The sequence below is a fragment of the Cardiocondyla obscurior genome, linkage group LG19 (genome assembly GCF_019399895.1).
Source record: "Cardiocondyla obscurior isolate alpha-2009 linkage group LG19, Cobs3.1, whole genome shotgun sequence".
In the NCBI taxonomy this organism is placed as follows: Eukaryota; Metazoa; Arthropoda; class Insecta; order Hymenoptera; family Formicidae; genus Cardiocondyla; species Cardiocondyla obscurior.
Window position 1 is genome coordinate 139,651 of NC_091882.1, and position 25,327 is coordinate 164,977.

The 25,327-nt window shown below is 37.1% G+C and overlaps 4 protein-coding genes and 1 long non-coding RNA gene across 7 annotated transcripts in view; 2 read left to right on the forward strand and 3 right to left on the reverse strand.

Moving 5' to 3' along the window:
* The window catches only part of LOC139109932 (uncharacterized), a 33,732-nt gene extending 8,467 nt beyond the window's left edge, over nucleotides 1–25,265 (forward strand). The window contains exons 2-3 of one of the 3 annotated variants that reach the window (XR_011546916.1): nucleotides 20,783–22,052; nucleotides 23,341–25,265. This is a non-coding gene — a long non-coding RNA (uncharacterized lncRNA). Of the gene's footprint in view, nucleotides 1–20,782 lie in introns of all 3 variants that reach the window. The other 2 variants (XR_011546918.1, XR_011546917.1) reach the window with 2 other exon arrangements.
* On the forward strand, nucleotides 117–3,891 carry LOC139109928 (uncharacterized). The gene is made up of 2 exons (XM_070669383.1): nucleotides 117–483; nucleotides 617–3,891. The coding sequence occupies exons 1-2, from the start codon at nucleotides 351–353 to the stop codon at nucleotides 3,868–3,870; spliced, it is 3,387 nt and encodes a 1,128-aa protein (XP_070525484.1). The 5' UTR covers nucleotides 117–350; the 3' UTR covers nucleotides 3,871–3,891.
* Nucleotides 3,583–9,946, reverse strand: Y-h (yellow-h). Its single transcript, XM_070669384.1, has 5 exons — nucleotides 8,975–9,946; nucleotides 7,020–7,174; nucleotides 6,470–6,787; nucleotides 6,009–6,258; nucleotides 3,583–5,241 (listed from the first exon to the last, which is right to left on the reverse strand). The coding sequence occupies exons 1-5, from the start codon at nucleotides 9,186–9,188 to the stop codon at nucleotides 4,301–4,303; spliced, it is 1,878 nt and encodes a 625-aa protein (XP_070525485.1). The 5' UTR covers nucleotides 9,189–9,946; the 3' UTR covers nucleotides 3,583–4,300.
* LOC139109911 (dopaminechrome tautomerase-like) lies at nucleotides 11,672–16,229 on the reverse strand. The gene is made up of 6 exons (XM_070669358.1): nucleotides 15,723–16,229; nucleotides 14,999–15,234; nucleotides 14,317–14,498; nucleotides 13,207–13,673; nucleotides 12,808–13,051; nucleotides 11,672–12,649 (listed from the first exon to the last, which is right to left on the reverse strand). Exons 2-6 carry the CDS (start codon nucleotides 15,225–15,227, stop codon nucleotides 12,446–12,448), a joined length of 1,326 nt encoding a protein of 441 aa, XP_070525459.1. The 5' UTR covers nucleotides 15,228–15,234; nucleotides 15,723–16,229; the 3' UTR covers nucleotides 11,672–12,445.
* LOC139109913 (dopaminechrome tautomerase) lies at nucleotides 15,881–21,727 on the reverse strand. The gene is made up of 6 exons (XM_070669363.1): nucleotides 21,586–21,727; nucleotides 20,738–21,230; nucleotides 20,096–20,198; nucleotides 19,860–19,948; nucleotides 19,344–19,636; nucleotides 15,881–18,697 (listed from the first exon to the last, which is right to left on the reverse strand). Exons 1-6 carry the CDS (start codon nucleotides 21,588–21,590, stop codon nucleotides 18,445–18,447), a joined length of 1,236 nt encoding a protein of 411 aa, XP_070525464.1. The 5' UTR covers nucleotides 21,591–21,727; the 3' UTR covers nucleotides 15,881–18,444.
* Nucleotides 25,266–25,327: the final 62 nt, after the last annotated feature.

Here is a 25,327-nt window from a genome sequence, read left to right on the forward strand (position 1 = left end):
ATTTTTAATTGGAATTGGCTCAAATGGGATCAACAGCTGGAGAAAATCGCAAATTTTACGGTCTCGCAATCCGACGAATTAGACGTGAAGAATATTGATTGGCTTAAAACAAGTTAGCACTTTGTCTTAAACGCTTGACATAAAAATATAATTTTTATTGCATCATACTAAAGCGATTAAAAAATATTTTATAAAATTAAGAGAGCTAGAGACACAATTTTTTTTTTCTTTTAGTTTTATCATGGATTGTCGTCGCACGATTTCTTATCAATCGGGTCTTAGTTCCCGCTTACGTGGCCAATATCTACACGATATTTACCCTAAAACGTCAAAATTTTCTTGTACTTTGGATGATGCTGAATTTTTTTAAAGACATTATTTTAGAAGCCACTGTAATTATCATTACTTTCCTGCTGTGGCATAAAGAAAACGTTTCTACGTCCGATCTTATTAAATTTATCACAGAGAAAACAATAGACTTGAGTAAGTTAAAAATGAACGTAATCATGGAAATTAAATGTACACAGTAACTCAGACGTGCAAAAAAATTTTTTTTTAATAATAAGTTTTCTATAAAAACATACGTATATATATATATATATATTAATCGTTCCAGTTGTGTCGAGTTGCAAATGGTACGCGACCCTCAAATGGTACGTGCAGTTGCAAAGAATAACAAAAATTCGCAGGTTTACGATAATCGCGCGGAGAAGTATCGCGAATATCGTTAACGTTCCCGGCAGAATCGGTCGTTCTCTCGACGACGAGTGTCTCGGCATAACGATAATCAGACGGGGCAAATACGCAAGTCTATTAAATCTGAATAGGTCGACCGAGAAATTGTCAAATAGCGCGAACTCCAAATCCCTGTCGACTTTGGTCACCGAAGACACGAACGGCACGAGCGATTATAATTCCGACGGTAACGATTTGAGCGTGGCTGAGAAATCGATGAGGATACTAAATGTAACCGCGGAAGACGTGATGGACGCACGGGCTAGAATATACGAGCGATCTTACTGGGAGGAACAAGAAGCGATCGCAAAGACGTCTAAATTAATAGAAGAAATAATATCGCGGCTGCCTATAGAAAAATACGAAGCAGTAACCGAGCCGTTAAAAAGCAAACAGACGATAGAAAATAACACGGGAAAATTGAATCGCGCTTTAAAAAAAGAGAGTATTGTAAGATTTCATTCTTTCGAGAAGACAGAAGACGAAAGCGATACTGAAGAAATTATTCAAACACGCAAGAAAGATAAGATTTCAATCAACGAACGAAGGCAACCAAATGTGTTAGAAAAAAATATTGACGTCGCGTCTGGTAGAATAAAAAATGACGCGAAATTATTAGAATCTCGGGACACTTATTTGGAAAAGAAAAGAAAGGAGAGGAAAGAAGTCGGAAAAATCGTGCAGCATCCTTCGTTCCAGAATAATAATGAGAAAAACGTGGAAGTCTTTAAATTGCGTTCTTCCTCCGGGATGAAATTAGAAATAGAACTCTCTCGTATTCCAGTAAACGGGAAGGAGAAGCCGTTCAACCGAGCTGATCAAAGAAGACAAGCCAGCCCACAATTAGTTCCAAGTGGTTCGGGAGCGAGTCAAAAGGAATACGAGAAAAATTCGAAAACATGCGCGTGCCACCGTGCCTTACGCTCGAAAAAGAGCAAACGCGCTCGACCACTTGATAACGACGGCAGAAACGTCGAATGCGATACAACTGGAAAAGAACTCGGTTCTTTTACGCCTATTGTCAATATGCAAAGAAGTAAACTCGACAAAGCTGCGTTGAAATATTCAGAGATGTACCGTTTAAAAAAGCAGCTAGAAAAGTCGGAGGAATCTCGCGAGAAGCAATTCTGGGGCAGCAAATCTTTAGCCGAAACCGCATATTCCTCAGGACACGCGAGGAACACTCAAATTGAAACTCGCGGTGATTCAATGACGTGCGATATCTTAAACGAGCGATTAAAATTAAAATGCAATCAGATGCGAAATAAACGATTAATTGATTCGTCTTCCAATTGTAACAATGTGTCGTTATTTAAAGAAATAAATTACGCGGAAGTACACGAAACGAAGATGAGGACTTTAGAGGCTTGCAAAATTTTCGCGCTGAAGAAGAAAATAGAAACGAGAGCGAGGAAAAGGCACGATTTACTGCTGGCAAGTCGCAAGCTCTCGATCGAGGAAGGGAAAACGATGGAGCTGAGAGCTTTAAAAGCTTATAACGAGCTTACTTTGTTAAAGAATAAGAAAGAGTTGAATGTAAGAAAGAAGTGCGATTCGTTCTTGAATTACGGAGAGTTGAAGAGCCCAAAAGTGTCAAGAATAAAAGTTTCGAAAACTTCTAATGATCCCTTGCCGGAAGATAAAAACGAGAGACCTAGAAAGGACAATTTGTCGCCGAGCTCTCGGCAGTTGGTTGATAAACGGAGCGCTCCGAGAGTTTGTAACGAGATCGCACGGTCGGGCCGCGAGAGAGAGTTGTGCATTGAGAGAAAACGCGATTTATTGAGAAAGGAAATCCCATCGGAATGCGAAGACATCGAGGCTTCAACAAGCGCCTCTAATCGCCTTTCAACAGGCAGTTACAAGAGTGTCACGATCCCTGTACGTCGGAACGAGAGCGGTGCTGGTTTTAACGATCGTTGCGCAAGGCAGGCGCATATGTCGCTGAATCTCATGGAGATCGCAAGGAACATCGAGTGCACCGTTTATCCGCGGGGCATTACGCTAGTCAACAAGTATCTGCACGGCCAATTCCTCGACGGGGGACTTCGGGAAAGTCAGCAGCGCGACATCGTCGACGACGATACCGCCGGCACGTTGCACGGCGCTTTCTTCTTCAAGCCCGAGATCATAACGCGGGTCTTCCAGCATACCCGGACAAGCGTCGCCGAGTCCTTCTTCAACTTCGCCAAGCTACGACGAGAGAACTTCGATACGGAGTTCGTCTGCCGAATGAGCAACGAGATGATTGTCTGCAATCGAGACACGTCGTTCGATCTCGAACGGATGATGGGAAGTGGTCGAGGCACTCCCGCAGATACAATGTGTAACGTTAATGAAAATCGTGGTACTCGAGGCGAGCGTGGTCACGATCTGTGCATAATATTCATCGGCCGGGAGCAGATGGCGAACGAGACGGGAGCCGCGAGCGTGGAGGACTCGACGACCGTCGGGCCTCGGGAGAATACGCGTTCGAGCATCGAAGATATTCGAACGACGAATAATTTAATACTCGACGTGGATCGCAATCGCGCGGACAGCGTAATCAACGATAATTTGCCAATTCAATTGCTCGCCGATGTATTAAGAAACTTCAATACCGAGACGTCGGAGGCGGTTATACGTGATATTGCATCGCCACTTGAAGAACACGAAGTGTATGTAAGTAACGCGAATACATGTAATAATTTTCAACCCCGAGAATCTAATATCAATATCGATTTTCACGAAGAAAGCGATAATAAATGTGATAAAGCTATTCCACGTAATGATACAAATATTGATACAATCCACGAAATTGAGCAGCAAACTTTCGATTCAAGTGGCAATCGGCCGGATAACATGAACGTTACATCGTGCGTGAGTTTAACAGAAAAATTAAAAGGCTCGAGAGATGAAAGAAATGTCGAAGCGAACGCTAGAAGCGAAAATAGAAAAATGTATGCAGAGTCAAACGAATTTTTAGCTGAAAAATTGTTTAAGATGCATTCGGACGATAAGCTTGAGCAAGACGACAGTTTTTATTTTACGTACGAAAGAAATGACGATCCAGGAACACCGATTTCGTTGGGAGACGGCAGTTTGATGGAAGAATTTACAAACGATTCCATATCTTGCAACTCTTCTTACTCGTAAAACAAAAAAAAATAAAAAAAATTTGAAAAGTTCTTAATAATCAAAATTACATGTGTAAATGGTACAATAAACGTACAAAAAATATATATTTAGGTTAAAAAATTTTACATATATAACGTCTAATCATTGGTAACTCGGAAGACTCGCACCGCTTATGGTAGTAGGAATATTTAAATAATGCGCTAAATAATGTGGGTGTTAAATATAGTATAAAGATATATTTACTAGTAGGCGAATAAATTTATCATAGTTTATCATAATAAATAAACAGAATAACTTAAGAGAACGAAGCCTCCGTGAACAATTCCGGCGTTCAGCGCTTCAGTGCTCGTGACTTCAATGCATAGGCTTTAAAATGAGTAACATTTTGACGTCAAGAGATCCGATTACAGTTATCGTGAATTAATTTAATATTAAGCGGATACAGTTTTCAGCAAGTGTCATCGAGGCCTGGATCCGAGTCGGGTACCACATAATTAGGATCGCAGACGGTGTCGCGAATAGCTTCCTTAACGTTCGCCTTAAACACTCTATAATTAATACTCGCGCTATTTAATGTTCCGTACAAATACATCGGCAGTCGATTCGAGAGCAGCCAGACATTTTGATTAGATTCGCGATCCACTTTAATGTCGTTCGGGAACACCAGGGACTCGTTGCTGGTCCCGATCACTCCGAGGTTCTGCGGTATGTACTCCTTCCTGGTGTCCCAGCACCACACGGAATCTCTGGTCACCATATTGAAGTACATGACTCCGTTCTTGTCGATGGCAGACCCTGAAGAGTGCCCGTAGTCCTTGGCACGGGGTTTCCCGACGGGCATGAACTTTTCCGTGTTGTAGCTCGTGATTCGCATGTCGTCGAAAACCGACGTGGACACGGCGAACTCCCGGAAGCTGGACATCGGGTGGAAGAACAGCGTCCTGTCGTTGTAAACGTCCACCGGGCTGAGCGCCATCCCGAATATTCCGTCGGTCCATTGAAATTTTATGCCGTGCAGCTCGTATCTGGACGCCAGGGGATCGGGATAGAAGAAGTGATGCTCGATCCTGAAGCTCGAGTCCTTGAAGAAGTCGTACACCACGATGCCGTATCGCCAGACGTCAGCCAGGTACGCCACCGCGGAGCCGCAGTCGTTCTTTCTGATATCCACTGCGATATTGATGTACAGAGAGTCCTGTTTAATCTGCTCGTCCGGCAAAGTGTATTTTCTGACGAGGGTGTCGGTGCGCAGGTCGAAGATAAATATGGCAGGCGGGCAGATTTGTTTCGATCTTTTCGCGAGTTCCGTTTTACCGGAATCGAGAACCCACAGACGGTCGCACTCGTCAACTTGAACTCGAAACACTGACGTTAAGCTTTCGCAGCTTCCTGAAAAGAATAAGCAACGAGCTCAGATCCACAGTCCGGATTTGTAGATTAATTTCAGATAAGTTAGACCTCGCGAGAAAAATTTTTCGTTCTTTTAAATGAACAATTTATATATATTTTTATTTTACATTTTAATTGAGATCTCTCTGCGTTTTGCTTTGGTTTCTTCGCAAATTTTCCTGCTTGCTTTCTCGCGTGGCGTCACAAGTTAAATAACTTAATAATTCGCTCTTTGTTCTGTTGAGTAGTTAAACACGTTTACTTGTTACGAGTGAGAAAATTCGCGTGAGAAATTTTTTTTTATATTTAGCTTCCGCGTTTTTCTGATTGCGTGAAAATAACGTAGTTCTTTTTTTTTTATGTTTTTAAATCCTTTATGCGAATTTAATGCTAATATAATTCAATCAGTTCTCGCAAATCACTTTCTTATCTTCACTTGAGCTGCAAATGGTATTTCTGATTAACGGCAGAATTTTTTAACTTTTAATTGCATGTTTTGAGGCACTTTTATTTTCTAACTAAATTTAATTTACAAAAATGAAGCACAATTAACTCTCGCTTTAACTAAATTTATCGAGAATCTTTTTTTTTTTAAGGCGTTAAAAAAATCTTTTTTGAATCTCAACATTGTTTAACAATTAAATCGACTGTTATTGTATATGATAATTGGCAAGAAAACAATCTCATGAATATTAAAGCGAAATTAAATCCCTAGAGAAAGAACGAAAAAATTGTTCGCGGGATCTGGTAATTAGCATAAGAATAACCTGGCTGATGCCAGTGCCAGTTAGGGTACGGTTTTAATTTGGGGCTCTTCGTCTTGGAATGTCTGGGCACGGTAGCCAGCGTCGCCGGTATGCCGGGCTTCCACTTCGGCAAAGTAATAAAGACTTTATCGCGCCAAACGTCCAGGCCCAGGGGCAAATTATTCTCCGCGATGTAGTCACCCTCGAATATAGCATTATCCCTCGCATCGATACCGTCGAATTCAAAATCAATCGTGGACCAGGCGTATACCTATTAGAAAGCAATTAGAATTAAATGGACCGTGAATACGATAGATATATGTTGCGAAAATCTGCACGCGATATCTAGATATTTATATATATTGAGTTTTAATTATTTATGTGCAACTTTGTTTCCTCAATCGACTACTCCTGTTTCACCAGATAAATGTATTTCGGACACTTTTACTTTCAAATGCGCAAAAGATTTAAGTGCCACGCACTAGTTCCATGGCGGGGCCAACGTAGTCGTCTATAATGCGTCCCGGCTCGAAGCCGTCGCCGAAATCATGGAAATCCAACTGATTCACTGAGTGAGGATCGGCACGAAACGTGTCGATGGCTCTTTCAACGGGTCTTAAAGGATGGCTTCTTCCCAGGTTAAACGTAGCAACGTGATGCCGCGATTGCGGCGTCGATCCGTAAAGATTGCCGACGTTCGTGGATACAGTCGGCTTTTCCTCCGGCGAGTGATTATCGCAATTCCGTGACGAGCCGGCGTGTCCATTATAAATCGGCGGAGGATCTTTGTAATTGACGTTCTAGCGAGGCACAATGAAATTTCATAAAACACCTTGTTATTTGAAATCAAACAAGTGAATGCAAAAGTCTTAAGATCTTTAGTTATAAATAAGCAATAAATAAAGTTGCTGCAACTTTTTAAGTATTTTCAATCGAAAGTTTTAAAAGAAAATTAATTAAAAAAAAAAATTATGAATTGTTTAAAGTTTAAATAATTTGTGATTTATCGAAAGTAAAATAGCTGCGTCTCACGTGTGTCGGAAAAAAGTATGGCGTGGAAATGGATGGAGTTAACGGTAGTGCGGGTGCTTGAAGGTCCCTGGATAGAATGCTGGGGCTGTAAGCCGCGAACTTTGGGACAGCCAGTAGCGACATTGACAGCAACCATGGTATCGTGTTCGCCATACCTGTGAACCAAAATGTAGGATGTGCCCCCGGAGTAATTAAATTTACATTTTTATGATACGAAGGTTGCATAAAATGATTGCATTTTGTACGATCGCGCTGATCCGAATAACAGCAGGAGCTGCGCGAAATTACGAGGCCAATAAGTATCACGGAGATTAAATGAAAATAAAGGACGCGCGTCGACATTGACAATGCTAATTGCCAATTAGCGTTAAATGCGATTAGACGTACAGCGGGATTTTCGCCGAGTCAGACGTCCGGCGACGACCGTAATGTTATCTTCTTTATTGAGGTAAGTGGGCCTCCGCGTTCGCGAGGTGATCATCAATATTCGACGAGGGCACCGGGTGCTCGATTAAATGTTAATCGTCTGTCAGCACGTGACGTATGATGCACATTACGTATGAAAGCGCTGCATTATTCGCCGACGTGAGTATCGGGAGCGAAAGCGATCCGCGATGACGAGCGCGCCGCCGTTCCTTACTTACTTTGAGCGGCGCAGAAATCCTTCTCCGTCGTCGTCTGTTAATTCGGGACCTCCGGGACTTTGGGGGGCGGCGTATAAACCTCGCCGAGCTAAACTCCCTCACGCCCTAACGACGTTACTCTCGAGGATGTCGAGCGCGAAGGAAGACGAGTGCTCGGGATGGCACCATGGATGTTACGCGACTACCATATTCCACTATCCGGGTCGTAAGTGTGTCTTAGATCCTACGAAAGGAGAGAATGGCGAATCCCTTCTCCCGAAGATGATTTTCCCTCTCGTCTGTATTACGACCACGGGCTCTAAAGTCGCGGTATAGGTCATTGGTGGATGGGTTCATGGGAACTCAGCGCATCTGCTGGAGCAATGCATCGCGAATGAGGGTACCAAACTGAGGCGTTGCAGCTCTATTTTTTTTTCTTTTAATTCTAGTTTAATAAAAACTAACGGTAAGCAGTTACAATTAATCCTTTTTTTTTTTTTTTTTTAATTATAATTACACGTTTTATTCTAATTTTTGACTCGGTTCTATCGGTGTTTTGTGCTTATTAACTATAAAGAGGAGTATTTAAGAACTTGTTTGAAAGAAGAAAGGCATATAAAATAGAAACTAAAGCACATTGAGAGGAGCACCTCGTAAAAGAGAAGTCATCCCGACGATTGCGCGAGCATTTTCCGTGGAAGGTGGTTTACTTTACGGTAGTAAAGTAGTAAGCGCTATAATTGTGTTTTTACGAGGCGGCACCGGGCGTTACTTTTTGTTACCGCGCTCCGCGGTGAAACTCGTTTGAATTTTACAACGAGCTGTAACAATACGGATTCTGCGTAATTCAATTGCCTGCGTCCAGATAATTTCCATATTCACGCGGAACGCGTCGAAGCCGCGCTATTTTAAAGGCTCCGTTCGAAGCTTACTATCTCGATGAAAACATTTTACGATCGCCTTTTTTTACTTTCCACTTTAAATCCCGACGATTTAAAATAACTTCCCAGTTTAATTGAGTATCCAGGCACGATCGATAAAACACGGTTTGAGTAAATAAATAAATTGCAGAGTTATCATTTAATCGTCAATTAAAGTCAACGTTGCGGTGAATAATAATGTCTGATTACAAGGTAATAATTACCCTTCAAATTATCACGTTACATAAATATTAAATTTGATATTATGATTTTAATTATGACAGGCATCCGTTATCTAATTCGCGCTATTAATATTATATTTAATTTAGATGTTAAATTATGAGCCAAGTACACGGATAGTGCACGATGAGTTAATTGATTATGAATTTAGTGCTGACATTTAAAGACTCACGATGTCGGTACGATGAATCGTGCTGCTGCCTTCTGTGGTCCCGGAAGTCATGACGATAGTTGAGATTAGATCCATCCTTAGTATTGCCGAAAGTATAATCAGGGGAGGCGTAGAAATAGCTGGGCCGGCTCGTTCTCCTCGGGGGCATCCACAGTTGTCGGTAAGATAACCATCCGCTTCTCTTCACATCGCTGCTCCTTTTCTTTCTCGTCATGGCATGTCTGGGGGGGGGGAATGTGTAATACCGCGAGCCGATTAGGCGAAAACGATAATTAAGCTGTCAGAAGAAAGCCGAAGCCGTTTCGAGGCGCAACGTTTATCCGCCGGATAATCCCATTATGATCGCAGACGGGATTACGAACGCCGTTTCTTTTCGAGCGTTGCATAAACGGTAGAAAAAGCAATTCGCAAATGCTGTTATGTCAAGTGCAATTGATCTCGTTAGGACGATATCCCCGCAACCGTGCAGCATGTTTCTTTTATTAAAACAATGTACAATATTTGTTGCACAATAATTAAAAAAAAATTTTTTTTTTTTTTTTAATTATTATTTGTGCGTAATTGCGTAATTAAAATTTAACATTGCTGAAACCTTACACGTAGAATTCAATACGCACGCCTCGCTTAAATACGACGAAGTATGCGTCGGATTATGCACCGCGCGTGAACACGAGTCCCCGGCGAGGCCCGCGATGCAATTGCGAGGATTAGTTCGACACACGGTTTATGCACTTTTCCCCGATGACACGACATTTCAAGCTGTTCAAGCTCACGGCAGAGCACGCGAAACAATCGTACGCGCGATTATTTCTGCCGCCTTTCTTTCTCCCTCGGTACGATTTAAATACGGGCGCGATTCACGCCGAGTTCGAAATAGCTCTCTTCGTTCCGATGGCTCGCTCGATAAGCGAAGCGAGACCGCTCTTTTCGATTTTAGCATAAACGCCACTTTCCACCGGAGATTAAGAATACTTTTCCGCTTTCGCACTTACTTCCTCCTACGGCCGGCGCTAAGCGCATTTCATAAGCCGCGTTGATACTCGGACACCGAGACCGTAATTAGCAATTTAAACGCCGCATTTACGAACGGCGTTCGAATAATGGCAACAAAAATGCGCGCATCGTAACGCTTTCGGATCATCCTCACGCCAATGATTGCCGTTACGCGCTCACTACAAACGACAGACGACGAAGTGTGTAAATTGTTAATAAACTGTTACGACACTGCTCCTTTTTAAAGTCGCGCCGCGATGCAATTATATAGGCAAAAGTCACGTAATTACCTGCAACACGCGATTACGAAAAGGTGCGGTAGCCGACTGGAGCAACGTGCTTGTTGCTTTGCCACTCCTGGAACTCACACTGCATCTCTTCGCTAAAGTTTCGCGATATTTGTTGCTTTTACCGTACACCCTCTCCGTTAAAATCTGCACCGCGATTCGCGATTTCCTTCCGATTCAGTGCATCGGCCAGTCACCGGTGCGGCGTTGCTGTTAATATCGAAGATAAATGACCTGCGTGATTCAATAATACACCTGCATATATATTTTTTTTTTTTTATTTTTTGCTGCCCGAGATATACATTTTAATTAAATTTTTAATTAAAATTTGCGAAAGTTAAAATATTTTACGCGTGTTACACACGTTATATTGCAAGATATAATATACACTTGTTTATAAAAATTTGCAATAGAATTCAGTGGCGAGTAAAGAATGTGGAAAGCAAAATAAATTAATCGTACATGCATAAATCATAATACAATCGATTACTTCTTAGTTACGCAAAAAAAAAAGAAAAAAAAAATGCAGATTATATCAAATATGTTGTATACACACATACACGCATACAATTAGAAACATATTGCGAAACTTTTGATATACACACTTTCTATTAGGAAAATAAATTAAAAAGTCGTTACATTTTACGGTTGAGCCATGCGATATGGTCCATTGAGCACTTAAAAATGAGACACACCCACGGCGTATATAAAAATTATCTTTCATTATAAAAATGTAGAGTTTTACTTTGCTGAACTTAGGAAGTGGATTTAAATATAGCTTTGAATATTACAAATACGTTTTATTCGCGTTGTTTAGACAAAATACGTGTTTAATTATACCAGATTATCGCATTTTTTATTTGATTTGAATTCATTATACATTCACACTCGTCATATACGCAATTTCCTGGGGAAAAAAAACAACACTACTTGTTCAGATATGCGTAACTATGCACCTACTGCAAATTTTGAAACATTTAGATTGTTATATATTTTGCTTCAAGAAACTTTCTCTTGATAAGCCTTGTTGTTAATATTAATACTTTAAATAAATAGATCGAAGGATTAAATATTATTCGCAATGATATAGCTGCTGCCGAGAAATATGTAACATCATTTTTTCTTGCAAATTTTTCAGAATAGCAGTCTCTATTCGAGATGTATGGAAAAATATGAAATAGAAAATGCATTCGCACGTTTCGCCATTCCCGAGATAGCATCTGGCAATCGGAAACTTTCGCCCTTGATGGTGTAATTCGTGATTCGGTTGGATCACGAAGAAATAGATTTAAATCGCCGTACTTTCTCGTTATCTCTCCATCTTTCATAAACTATAAATCCTTATCTTTCGTGACAACCGCATAATGCACGTGAGAAAAAAAAAGAAAATTAAAATTGAGACTATAAGCAACGTAAATAAAGCTTTAAATAAATTTTTATTTGTTATTCACATAAACACATTTATTTAATACAATGCTGTTAATTCCAGCGTACTTTTATATTATTTTATCGTTTTCATTATTACTTTATCGCGTAATAAATGATTTCAATGTAAGTTCTTAATATTAATAATAAAATATTAAAATATATTGCACAAGAATAAACATGAAATGCGTAACATGAAATGAGAAACCGAAAGTGCACGCGTATTTTGATTTTATTGTCCACGTTTGTCAATCAAATTAAATAAGATATTTATTTTATTAGGAACAGAGGGGAGGGTAATACATATTTTATCCATTGATGATGGTTATTTCCAATAAACCATAATGCCACCAGGATTATATTATACGTATAGCATCGGGATAAACTATTGTAGATAAATTGTAAATCGTAATTGGCACCACGAGTAGCATCATGGCTCTTTAAGCTGATAAAGTCCGTGAAAATTTTGAGGATATTTTCATGGAACGGAACCTTTCGCATCAGGAATATCAAAGGTACATGTAGTATCGCGCGTTCTTCAGTTATGAGCAATAAAAATGGTATAATCAGCCGGTCTGTGTCTATAGACCGACTTTACGATCCAAGGATAGGAAGATGGTCTTGTGAACCTCCTTGAGAATGAATACGATGGCCGGATAGGAAATGGAGGGCTGAACTGCGAAAAGAAACTGGGATACTTGTGCCACCGAGCAGATGTCATCGTCTTGAAACGCGAATTACGGTACTCCCCGCGGTGCCACGATCTTCATTGAGGAAACGGCGGCACGTTGTAACCGCGATCATGGTGGTAACGTCCACTCTGGCATTTGGTACCGCGAGTCAGTTCCTCCACGTAGCCCGCTAGTATCCGGAAATTCGTCTCGTTCGATTTTATAGACGACGTCATGAATCTTTGGAACGCCGACGTGAGAACCCACAATTCCTCGCGACCGTTTTTCGCTGTTATCACCTACAACGAAAATCAGGCGTTAATTATGCTGCAAATTTTAGAACAAAAAAAATTAAATTATTCGTCGATATTTAAAAAAAAAAAAAAAAAAAAGAAAGTGAAGTTTAATAAAACTTTAGTTAATTTAATTTAAAAAATAATAAAACTATTTATGGTACCTTTACTCCACTCGGGAATTGTAATGTTTCGCGATTAATAATCATGGTATCTATATTATTGCCACCGTATTCGGGATGAGTGATACTATTCCAGCATGCTAAAGAGATATCTGACAGTAGACCGAAGAAGAGGATTCCGTTTTTATCCATGGCCTGAGCGGCTGATTGCGATGACCTTTCGTTAGAGAATGGACGAAACGACCTTGGCGCGGAGTCGGAATGATCTTGAAAGAGGCTGTGATTCCTAAGTAATAACGAATACTCAATATAATGCTATTCATCACGGTACTCTTACCAGTACGTAAAAGACAAAGAAAAAAAAAATGTATATTGCATAAGAACAATTTTTTTTTTACGATTGTAAATTTTTACAAAATAGAAGCCTGTGTCTTGTCTCACCTGATGGTAGAAGTGGGTACCCAACTTTCGACTCTGCTGGCCAACGAGTGGAAGTACAAAATTCTGTCACCGTCTTGCTTTATGGGACTTAAGGCGAGTCCGATAACGCCATCCATAAGATCGAATTCATCCCCTTTGATATTGTACGTACCGTAGGGTGGATAGGGAAAAAAGAGATTGTTGGTGATTCTCCAAGAGCGGGAGTTGCGGTGATCGTAGACGAGTAAACCAAATCCAGTCACGTCGGCGATGTAGATGAATGTGTCGCGGCATTTGTCGCCGACGTCACGGATGTCCACGGCGACTGTTACGAACAGAGAATCGTGCTCGTATTGATTTTTAGGAATCTTGTACTGAGTGATAATTTTATTCGTTCGCAGTGAGAACGCCAGCAACTGGGGACTGCAGATCTGCTGTTCCTCGGATCTGCCGGTGTCGATGACCCACAACCTGTCACACGAGTCCACCTGCGATCGTATTTTTCTCTGTAGCTCATATTTTAATTTCTTCTATATACATATAAAACAAGTCATGCAGGGTTTCTTTTTTATAAACCCGTTGACTTTTAAATAAAGCTGAGAAATCTGTTATTTGTCCTGCTTCTATTGACGATTCAATTATTTATGATAATTTATCAAATTAATTGTCACGTTATTTTGACGGTACAAATGCATTTTGACGCACGTATGTTTAATGACGCATATTTCAACGAAGTCAGTATTTTTATGTACATGTTTTATCTGAGGTCGTATTTTTTAATAGTACCAACAAGAAATACTGTTTCGCATTGTATGCATTATGATGATAAAGAGACACATTATGATAAGAAAGATACTTGACTAATGCACGCTACAGTAATTATATTCTGAAAACGATATCGGAAAGCGTGTTTCCTGTACTATTGCTGCTAATATGTAACAGTTGCGATAATTTGTATTGCGTCCTTTGCAATACATTTCCGCTTATAGGTACGTCACACATTTAGTTTATCGTTTCAATTATTTAAATACTAATGGAAGCGATAACATACTTTCTCATACGTGTGTAACGCTTATTTATTCTAAACGAGTAATTTCCCATGTTAGAATGGAAAAACCATAAGACTTCTACCTGTACTCTGAACGCGCTAGTAATCCCATTGCAGTTTCCCAACTTGTTCCATTCCCAACTTGGATAAGGGGCAATTATTGGATTTCCTTCGGGTGAAACGTTATTCGTGACGTAACCGAGAGTAACTGGGACTCCCTTTTGAATTCTTGGAATCGTCATAAAGACCGTGGATCCCTGTTTAGCTACGAATTTATTAAATTCATTATAAACCATTAAATAAGACGATTTAATTTAGCTAATTTATCAGACAGCTTGCGACTCTCGTCTGACGAAATATTCGCGGATTAAAACGACTTTAATTGCCGTTTTAAAATTCAGTTATGCCGAGATGGATTCAAAAGCATCGTTGTTAAAAATGCATAAGTAATAAAGGGGAATGTGAAGCGTGGCGTCGGCACGTACTGTTAGATCAGTTAGATCATGATCAAATAATTACACGATCACGATTAAATCTCTATTATAAGCTGTAATTATATACGAATACCGTTCTTCAATTAACACTTAAATTAATTTCATTCAAATAGAGAAAGTAACGATCTTCAAACGATAACGAACACTTTAAAATTGGTTAAAAAATTGTATAACAGAGTAAGAAATCGACTATTAAATTAATAATTAAGTGTGACTTTAAATACGCATTTAAAGTATTAAAAAAAATCGTATAATATTTATAAAATGAAACCTTTGTAATAAAAATCCACATCAATCGGTAGTGGTGCTCCAGGAATAAATTCACCTTGTTGAATAGCATTATGTCTATGTTGTTCATTTGAAAATGCAAACTCCAAAGCTTTCCAGGAATATATGGTTTTCATTTTGTCAAAGCTGGTGCATCCTCTCATAAGCATGAACGGTATAATTATACGGTACGATAACCGGATGATAAACGATATAATCGATTTAAACTTCATTTTGTATCTGTAAAGACATTTTATGATTTATTAAAAATAAGATAATAAGATAATATCTTATTTAAATTGTTTATAATAATTTCTACAATTTTTTTAAAAGTATATATATTTCAAGCCAGTGCGTTGTTGCATATTTTAAATAAGACTAAATCGAAGACGAAATGTCAAATGTTGAACGCGTTTATACGTGCGTCAAATACGACGATTAGTATTTTAAATTAGTCAAGTTATTGAACTTTCTAAGGAAATAGACTTTCACTATCGGAAAGTGCATAATAAAATTTGAAAAGGGAAATAATTGTCGTAAAAAATAAAAAAAATAGAACTTTATTAAATTTATGTCGCAAACAAACGCTGACAAAATTATTTTTTAATATGACAAATTTTATAATGTAACAAAATTTTATTTTAACGTTAATTTAATTTCATTTTAAATTTGTACCAAATTTACGAGTGACTTCGTGTCAATGGAATTTGTTGATAATTCTTCCTCACCTTTTTGATAGCCTGCAGTTTTATCTTCAGTGACAAAACAGTCAGTGATTTTCAAACACCTTTTGGTAATCGTGGTATATTCGATGATAGTAGTTTTACGCACACATTTCTTTTAATTCGTAGGAGTTGTCGACTAAACCAACCGACGTTCTTGCTCGTTGTTTCGTAAATAGAAGTGTCGTTAAAGAGGCAGCCGGGCTTTTTTCCTTCTTACCTCGGAACTTTCACTGTCACGGATAGAAAAGTTCGGAAGCAGTTGTTATACTCGCTAGCAATAACGATTAATATTGAGCAAACTGCTTTTCTCTTATTTTCCGCCTCTTCCGACCGTCAATACTCCAATTTTCTCATCAAGAATGTCAGGCTATCTCTTCCTCGTCTTCTTCGTAGTCTTCCCTTATTCTCAATGTCTGCCGAGCGTTGCAACAGTTAACTCGACGTGCACCAAGCGTGACACTCTCTGACGTCACTCTACTTTTTATCAAACAACGTTACTTCAATAGGAAAAATTAATTCGAGAGGACAGATACCCTGGTCTCACGCTCCGGACGATGAGACGCTCGAGAGACAACTGCGAGATCTCTCAAGACGGCGCGTAACTTTTCATGCGTTCGTGTTCGAACTCTCTGAACATCTCCGCTCCACCGGAACAGAAAAGCCCAAGAGGAGGTGGTTGGCTAGTTGTCTGTTTTGTCAAAGATAAGATTGCTGTTTGAGGTCATGGTAAGCGAAATGAACGTAACGATACGTAAATGTTTTCACATATACGCTTATATGTGTTTTCCATTTAAATAATTTACATAAAACGCGAAAAAAATCGATAAGCCAGTGACGAAAGCAGGTGGTACTTTGTACGTTTAAGAGAAAAGCAAGCGCACGCGATTATTTGTTGTCGTGATGTAATAATACTGGTATATATGTAATTATTGCGATGGAGAAGAAAAAAAAAAACCCACGCGATACCACTAATTGACTATTGTGATGTACGATTTGGTGGCAACTTTTTAAACGAACTGTAGTTGCAAAAATCGTGGCGATTCCGGTTCTGCCACAATTTTAATTAAATGTGTGACAAAAATAACTTTAGAAAAATATCTACAGGTGTATCGCTGCACGGTAAAAGAAAACACAAATGTTATACGATAAAAAATACAGCTGACATTATTTTCGAAACATTGCATCCGCTTCTTGGATTTGCCGATTATTTTTTTGCACTTTTAATTTTAATTAATATTGAATAAATACATAAACTATAATTAAATTTTAAAAAACTACCTAAATTAAATTTAAAAAACTATAATTTTTTATAAATATAAATATCTGTAACAAACTATCGTTGAATCTATGTTCGACTTTCTACTTTGGTGTTTGTCGTGCTTATTATTACATACGAAGTGGTCGATATTTGAAAAGTATAATGCTATTCAGTTCTCGCTTCGAAAAGAAATTGCATATTTTAAACGTAAAAACTCTGTTTCGTTTTATTGTTACCCGATGATTATTTACTGCTCTGCCAGTATTTGAACAAGTTTAATCAGAAGGATGAGACAAACGATGATGTCACTCAAATAATGGATACTGCTTTTCTGCATAATGTTTTTTTCTTTTGGTACAATATGTGGCTTTTTTAAATCAATAGGGAAACATTTGTATATACAAAAGACATCTGTATACACGATAAAGAATAGACGTTTTCGTGTACATAATGCACGTATGATATTTTTACGTCGTATATAGTAAATTGCATTTAAACAGTTTGTCATTGTAAAACAATTTTAGGAGTTATTATGATGATAATTACGCTGTTTTTGTTAAAACGCATATTACATATAATATATGTAGAAGCTATTTAAAAAATAAATGGTAGGAAAACGAGCACTTTGTTAATTTAATACACTTGCAATATAAAAATACTGAAAAGTGCCTGTTTTATTACATATTGCGCATAAAGTAAGACACGACCTTTCGAAAGCATAAGTTTTACTACTTTTCAGGAAATATTACTACTATCCAAGTATTACATTTATTAATTACACGCTACTCTCCCATCTACTTATCATCTGATATTAAATTTATAAGTCATAAATGTTTAACCATATTTTAATTAAAGAAACAAGTTTATTGCTTCTTTTTCTGATAAGAAAAATTAATGGGATATATAAAATGGTTAGTACAATTTTTTTTTCCAACGTCTGTAAATTATTTTATTTGAATTTAATCTCTTGTAATGCAATTAATATTTGTAGATAAAATTATAAATTTTTTTATTAAATTAATTTTACAAATGAGTGAAAAAGATATGTGTTATACATAAATTAAGAAAAATATTTAAAATATTAATATGAGGTATCAAAAAATATTATAAACTGTTCGTAAATATGAATTATCAAGCACATTGAATACCAGGTTATAACTGTGAAAGAATGCGAATGCCGATATTACGTACCAAAGAATTTGCAAACTTGGCAATATTGAGTTGAACTGAATTGTTCGATAAACTGTCAAGCGTGTGAATAATTTTTAAATAAAAATATTATTTTAATTAACTTTATTTAAAACTAATGTTGAATTATAAAAAAACGTATGCCTTTTTCGTAAAATTTTTATTAAAAACTTTCAAAATAAAATGTTGTCCAAAATAAAATATTTTTTACAGGCATTAATATCGTACGCTATCGTAATTATCTACAATCCCTTTAATTTTGTATAATAATACTGTTTTTTAGAACCCTAGTGTATTATTATAATAATTTAACGAATAATATGAATCAATCTGCTGATTGAAAGAGGTTAATGCCGCTTGTTGCTTGTCTGTTTTAATTCTCATAATTCGGATGTTAAATTGACGAGTATCAATTTGTCTTAAAAAGAATTTATGGAATCTTGATGTCAGTATCCAAAAATTACCGTTGTCATATCTCGCCCATACTATATCTGCAGTAAATTGTAATTTTTCTGGGCTGTAAGCGAGTACACTGAAAAAAAAAGAAACATAAAAGATAAAAAAATTATAATTACAATTTAAAATAATATTACATTAATTTTAATTTAAATATTAAAGCACGAAAGCAAATGGATAAGAAAATAAAAAATTTGTTAGTCTTTCTTTTTAATAAAATTAAACAGAAAAACTGTCTACGTTAGGTTACGCGTTTCCATAATTAACATCATGACAAATTCGTTTTCCTTATGGGAATTTCCATACAGGGGGAATTCCAAACACCTTGAGTCTATTGTAAAACAAAATTAGACAGAACTGATATATACAGTGCATTCACTCGACTTGTTAGTTCCCAACTTGTTGCGACTGTTTCATTAAAGTGAAACCGGTTTACATGACACGCTTCATACGCAGTACGTTTATGGAATTTCTAAACTTTGTTATTTTATCAATCATAGATTCTATAATATATAATTAAACATAATATGAAAATATATGTATATAGCAAACCGAAACTTAAAAAAAAAAATTTCCTGATAAGCGTTTATTTATATCGGAAGTGACATAACTTTTAAATACGTAATGCTCCATTCACTTTTTAGTATTATATTTTATCGAATATTGTAAAATAGTTAAGTTCGTATTTATAAAAATGTTTTATATGTATTTTATCTTCGTACCTCTGCTTGTTCGTTTGCGGCTGCCACGACGCAATCGCGGTCTCGGTAAAAGGGGAAAATAAGATAGTGTCATCTTGAGGATCCACGGCCAGTGCCAGACCTTGGCTCGACTTTCTTCCGACCAAGGTTACAGGTAACTGTTCACCTAAAGGTAGTGGTCCAGCCTGCAGAGCCGAAGTAGGCACGCTGAAGATCCGATCGGTCGCTAGAGGATTATAATAAACGGTCCCGAGGTTTGGTGAAAACGTTAATCCCACAACGCCGTCAAGGAACTCGAAAGTATCGCTTCCTATCTAAAAAAAAAAGTGCACGTCAGTATTAAATAAGATATGCATTGAAACAAGTCGGTTGCACAACGAAATATATTAAAATATATGTGCCGCATTTTGAATAATACATTCAAGGTTTAACAGAAAACATAATTTAATTATAATAATTGTTTCTAAAAAATTAATTTATATTTATATCTTTCTAAATTCCAAGACCGAAGCTTTTTTTTTTTTTTTTTTTACTTACTTTATACGTTGCCTGATCCGGATTAGGATACATGGATGCGTGAACGACTCGCCAGCTTCTGTCTCTGGCACCGTCAAAAATCAGAATTCCTGACAAAATATAATTTATATAAAATTAAAAATTTTTAAGGGGAAAAAATTTCTTTTTACGTGCACTTGAACGTTAAAACGTTAAATTTAACGATGGAATAATTTTGAAATAATTTAAATTAATAACCCAATTAAAAGTTGTGTAACCTGGACCGAGAGTATCAGTGATGTATAAAAAGACGTCATCGCAGGTTTTCGCTGAGACTTCGTCGACAACGACGTTGGTTAACAAAGAATCTGGTCTCAGCACCTAAAAGGAGAAAAAAATAAACACAATGATTGCTAGGAACAATTACTTTTACGTAATCTTGCGCGGTAATACCTTAAATGCAGCTTGTTTTTCATGCCAGATATATCAGTAAATTATCATTGTCTCTACTCTTGTTTATAGCGATACTAACTCTTTCTAATTATACGTATGAAAATATAAAAATTATACAGAAAACCAGTTTTTAATTATCTTACAGGGCAATTATAAAGTAAATCGTGCTGTAGTCATTTGCAATCAATTTCACTTTTAACATTTTTTCTTCATTACACATTTTTAATAGTATACTTTACATAAGACAACGTATTTAAAATTTTCCTACGTCTCAAATAACGAAATAATTAATTAAGAAAAAAAAAAAAAAGAATCACAAACATTATATGAATTATCTCTTCGAGGCAACCTTGATTTTCAAATTCATTTTTATATTTGATTTTTTATACGCACCAACTTACAAACTGCACCCTCATTAGCATTTTATTTTACTCCGTTCTATTGTAAAACAACGTCGCTCTACTTACCTCGCGCGGAAATGTAATATGACGAACTACTTGATCGGTTTTCAGGTCGAAGACCACTACTTTTGGCGGGCAAACTGGCATGAAATCGTCAATCGACGTCATAACGCCGGCGTCAACGACCCACAGTCGATCACATCTGTCCAGTCTGGTGCGATAAACCGAGATCAACTTCGTACAGTTAATTTCTCCTTTCCCGGCACCATGCCAATTCCACGAGGGATATGCTTGAAGTAGCGGGCTGCTTCCCAGTGGAACTTTCCTCGAAAAATAACTCAGGGTGGCTGGGACACCAGCGCGTAATCTGGGCGTGCTGACAAAGATTCTGTTCCAAGAGACTTCGATACCGGTCATCACTATATTTTCCGGTCGATATTCAAAACCCCGGTCGTTCGGTAACGCATACTCCAGCAGCGACCATTGAGCTAGAGTCTCTAACGTTTCCGCTCTTGTTCCGATATACAATAGCGACACGACAGTCGCCAAAAGCGTAAGCCTAAAAAAAAAAAAGCAATAAAGAAGATAACAAACGATCAGATTAATTTAAATAAACGTTCGAATTACTTTAAAGCTAATTCAAGTTCTTTCGTGAACGATGTTATGTCTGTCGTAGTTTGAATTATTTGTTTCTGTAAAAAAAGAAAAAAGAAAAAAAAAATGCCGAATTGTCATTCTAAACTTTCTTTAACGAGAAAGAGAACGTTTACGACGTGCCCAATTTATTCGCGAAGCAATCCGATACGCGGATCGCAACTGCAACGTGAAAATAAACGTGCGTGAGATCTCGATCGTTCCCGCCTGCATTTCAGAGTAAAATTATTCCGTTTACCGTTTTCGTATCCGTTACGTACCTCATGGTGCAACGATAAAGGCTGAAGTAAATCGGCTCTTCTCCCGCACTGGCTCAATCGCACGCACGAGGAACAAACAGTATAATCGAATCGCGTAGAGCGGTACCAGCTGCAGCGGAGAGAAGTATGTGGTGCATGGGTGTGTACCACGAGTTCTATCGACTGAACACCGACTGATCCAATTTTCCAGCATCGACTTGGTTGGAACTTGCTGGCTCCTTAAGAGACAGGGCACCACGACGACTCGACATCAACATTGTAAGACGCGCGTTTACTTTTACTCTTACGCACAATTGTACCGGTCTATCTAGTACTCTCTACCCAGGGGAAGCTACGCCTACACCAATCAAGTCATTGCAGAACTTCGGAGTTTAATACAGACGATGGCTAGTCCCGCGCAAATCTCAATTCACGGAAGCCGGCGAAGAAAGTGCCTCGTGATTGCATCCACGCCTTCCCTAACTTCCGTAAGTCAAAAGTTCAATGCTTTCGCGTAGTGGCACCGTTCCGCGGAATTATTAAAAATTCTTCACAAGCATTTAGCATTCTTGCGCGTAAGAAGAAAAATATTAAATTACAAATTGAAAAAAGAAGCGAACGTTTTAAGTTCTGTTGAAAAGACTCGTTAACAGTTTCTTGTGATGAAATTTCTTACAGTATAAAAAATCGATTTTATCATAAACTGCTGTATAGTATTACGAAATATTATTTTTAAAAATATGCAAAATGGTACTTGGTACTTGTGTTATAAAATTTATGTATCTAGTTGTCCTTGACTCGATTGAAAGTGTCCGGAATTAAAGACCGCACCCATTATAAAAGCATTATTTACAATTTCAATACAGATTAAAAAGTAAAAGACAATTTCAACCAATTTTTTTTTTTTTTTTTTTTTTTAAGTGACTCGCTCTCTTCGTGACAGAAGTAGCATCATACTGATAGAGTCAAGGTGGCTTGATATCACCAAGGAAAATTTTGAGAACTTTTTAGTGATAGTAGGTACAGAGAAATGTTACAGTCGTAGAAACGATTAGAATGCATTCCGCTCGAAATCTCTTTTCTCTTCCTGATAAATAAACTTTCTATAATATATATTTTTTTTAATATCGAGATAATCGAAATCCATTCTCTTGTAAATTACAACAATTTTTTATTATTTTTTTCTATATTTTTCTGAGCTAGTCTTGCGTTCTGTACATCGCGAACTGATTCCGGATACCAACTTCTATATCTGGCCGATAAATCACTTTCTCTCCACGTAGCAATGTTGCGAGCATGCATACCTAGGCTAGCCTTTGTATTTGTATATCGGCTAGACTTGCTATCCGTATTTAAATCTAAACTACTATGGGCATATCTCACGAGGACAGATTTATAATCTTTCTTAATGTAGACTGTTCAAGGTACAAATTCTTCCGCAACATTAGACAGACCTCTCGAAATATAATGCACGAGCAGTCCGTATAATACAAAACATTACGTGCAAATTACATTTAATATATTACAAAGATTCCTTAATTTTTTTTTAACGATTTAAACAATTCTTTGTTTCTATATGTATATAAGCTTTTTTTTTTTAACTTAAAAGTAATTTAATAATTCTTAGATTTATTTCTTCTTTATCTTGTCGTTTACTTTTACGTCAGTTGGAATTTTCTACAGAATTGCGTCTGATCAAAAGGTGGCTAACGTGATCTTTGGCATTCGCGCAAGCCAACACGCAATTATTAACAATTACAATTGGATATCTTTCAGCGATACATTGAAAGGAGAAATGAAACGAGGCGGGACGGAATAATACGTAGTATTCGGTTACCAAGCCTACGATTTGCGGCGTGTCTTTCGAGATCGGATATTTCGTTGTTGCTCAATGCGTCGTGTGGAACAGTATGAGAAATATACCATAGGAACAATCACGATCGCCCACCATTCCCACGACGAAACGGAAGCGGTTCGCTACTGACCTGCAACGACAGCTTGGCTCGGCAATTCGATATTCAGCCTGTCGCAAAGATAAGAATTGAGATACTTTTCTAAGATACTTTTCACGTGTAAGTTTGAGGATTACACGTAGCGTACAACTAGTGTACAACATTGATTTGTTTCACATTAAAAAAAAATAAGTGGTGCGAGTTATCACTGCTATTGTATCTCGCTAACAGCGTGATCGTTTAATTTGTTCAAGCCAGCAGATCTTTTTAGAGGAATATATACTTTGCAATGGCAAATATAAGCCTTTACTTTTTTTACAATTAAAAAGGATTGTATATCTCGCAATGAAAGAGTTAAATGTTATTATTCTGCATCGGTATTTCTTAATTATTTTTTAGATAAAAATATAAAAGAGTCAGATAAGAAAGTTAATGCTTTTACTCTTTTTTTTCTCTCTCTCTCTTTTCTTTTTGTTACTGTCAAATGCTTAACTTTTCTATATCAATGTTCGAAAAAGTAATGTGATATTTTAAGACATATTTTTTTTTCAAGTTAACCACGTTGAAAGTATACATGATCATAAATACTAATTACATGCACTGATTCAAATAAGTGCCATCGACTGTGAGTTATATAATTACATAGTTTACAAACGTATGATTAACGAGCATTTACGATACAAGTTTTGTTTTTTTACTTACTTAATAGACCGTAATAAAGGTGAAAAGAGAGCTGGACAAATCTTTTTCTTTTATTGAATTTTAAATTGTTTAGAATATTTTACTATTTTAAAGCCTGAAAGTATTACGTTCTATCCTATTGACTATTTACTTGCAAGTCTAATTTTGATTATCTCAAGGCTTTACATACTTTCCGTGCAATATCGTTTGAATATAATTAGCGTTTATAATGCGCTTGATAAATACATCGATTTTTTGTTGATTAAATTATAAACAGTTTATCGCGCGGAATAAATAAAAAAAAAAAAAAAAATTTACGGATTATAAAGCTAAAGCAGATAATGCGGAATTAAGAAATTACTTTATTTGCAATCGGATATATGTATTTGGACTTTCGTAAGGAGTATCAAATATAAAATCAGGAAGATAATGTGATCTGGGTATCAAATTTCATTCAAAGTTCTGATACGTTATATGGCATCTGGTTCAATGTTCGCATGTATATGCATTAAAAAAAAATGCTTGTTCGATATGCATATTTAATAACTATTGACAAATTTAATATGAAAATTTGAAAGGAACACACCAAACAGTGTAGTAAATTAAACACACTCTTCGTTCTCGTTACAAGCTATTAATTTATGCCGAACACGTGCACGTTCCTCTACAAGAAAAAACTCGAAGTAGAGAAACAGGTAGAGCGTAAGGAAAGGTATTATTGGCAAATTGCATGTCGGCGTGGATATACCGCACGCAATGTGATTAATTCTTTCACGCGCAACGCGTACTTCGTTTTCTTTTTTTTTTTCTTTAAACAAAAGAAACTTGTTGCATGTAACTTTATAATATAATTTTGATCGAAGCGCGTAGATACAAAAATTTCGAATTTAAAAAAAAGAAAATTATGTAAGCCTGAGATAAAAGTCAAGCTTTAAGAAATATATTACGAGAGAAATTTAGTATGCAGAGTGTGAGTTTGAGTTTATTTTAAGTACCTGGTTTAATTAAATTAATTAAAATAATTAAAAGGTAGATTAATTCCCGCTGCTCAATTACTTAATCGGAGAAATTTATTGCGCGCATAGCAATTTTATATCTGACAGACTCATATCGAGATGCGCGGATTAGAA

What these genes read in the sequence shown, in the direction of transcription:
- Y-h (XM_070669384.1), bottom strand. Translation starts at nt 9,188, where the DNA reads ATGACGAGAAAGAAAAGGAGCAGCGATGTGAAGAGAAGCGGATGGTTA. An exon ending in CATACTTTTTTCCGACACAC is followed by an intron (nt 6,788 to 7,019) that starts GTGAGACGCAGC and finishes GTGCCTCGCTAG; the next exon opens with AACGTCAATTACAAAGATCC. An exon ending in TTGGCCCCGCCATGGAACTA is followed by an intron (nt 6,259 to 6,469) that starts GTGCGTGGCACT and finishes GCTTTCTAATAG; the next exon opens with GTATACGCCTGGTCCACGAT.
- LOC139109928 (XM_070669383.1), top strand. Translation starts at nt 351, where the DNA reads ATGATGCTGAATTTTTTTAAAGACATTATTTTAGAAGCCACTGTAATT. An exon ending in AGAGAAAACAATAGACTTGA is followed by an intron (nt 484 to 616) that starts GTAAGTTAAAAA and finishes TAATCGTTCCAG; the next exon opens with TTGTGTCGAGTTGCAAATGG.
- LOC139109913 (XM_070669363.1), bottom strand. An exon ending in CACTGATACTCTCGGTCCAG is followed by an intron (nt 19,949 to 20,095) that starts GTTACACAACTT and finishes ATATTTTGTCAG; the next exon opens with GAATTCTGATTTTTGACGGT. An exon ending in CCGCAAACGAACAAGCAGAG is followed by an intron (nt 18,698 to 19,343) that starts GTACGAAGATAA and finishes TTTTTTTTTCAG; the next exon opens with TGTACTCGCTTACAGCCCAG.
- LOC139109911 (XM_070669358.1), bottom strand. Translation starts at nt 15,227, where the DNA reads ATGAAGTTTAAATCGATTATATCGTTTATCATCCGGTTATCGTACCGT. An exon ending in CTAGCGCGTTCAGAGTACAG is followed by an intron (nt 13,674 to 14,316) that starts GTAGAAGTCTTA and finishes ATACGATCGCAG; the next exon opens with GTGGACTCGTGTGACAGGTT. An exon ending in GTACCCACTTCTACCATCAG is followed by an intron (nt 13,052 to 13,206) that starts GTGAGACAAGAC and finishes GTTATTACTTAG; the next exon opens with GAATCACAGCCTCTTTCAAG.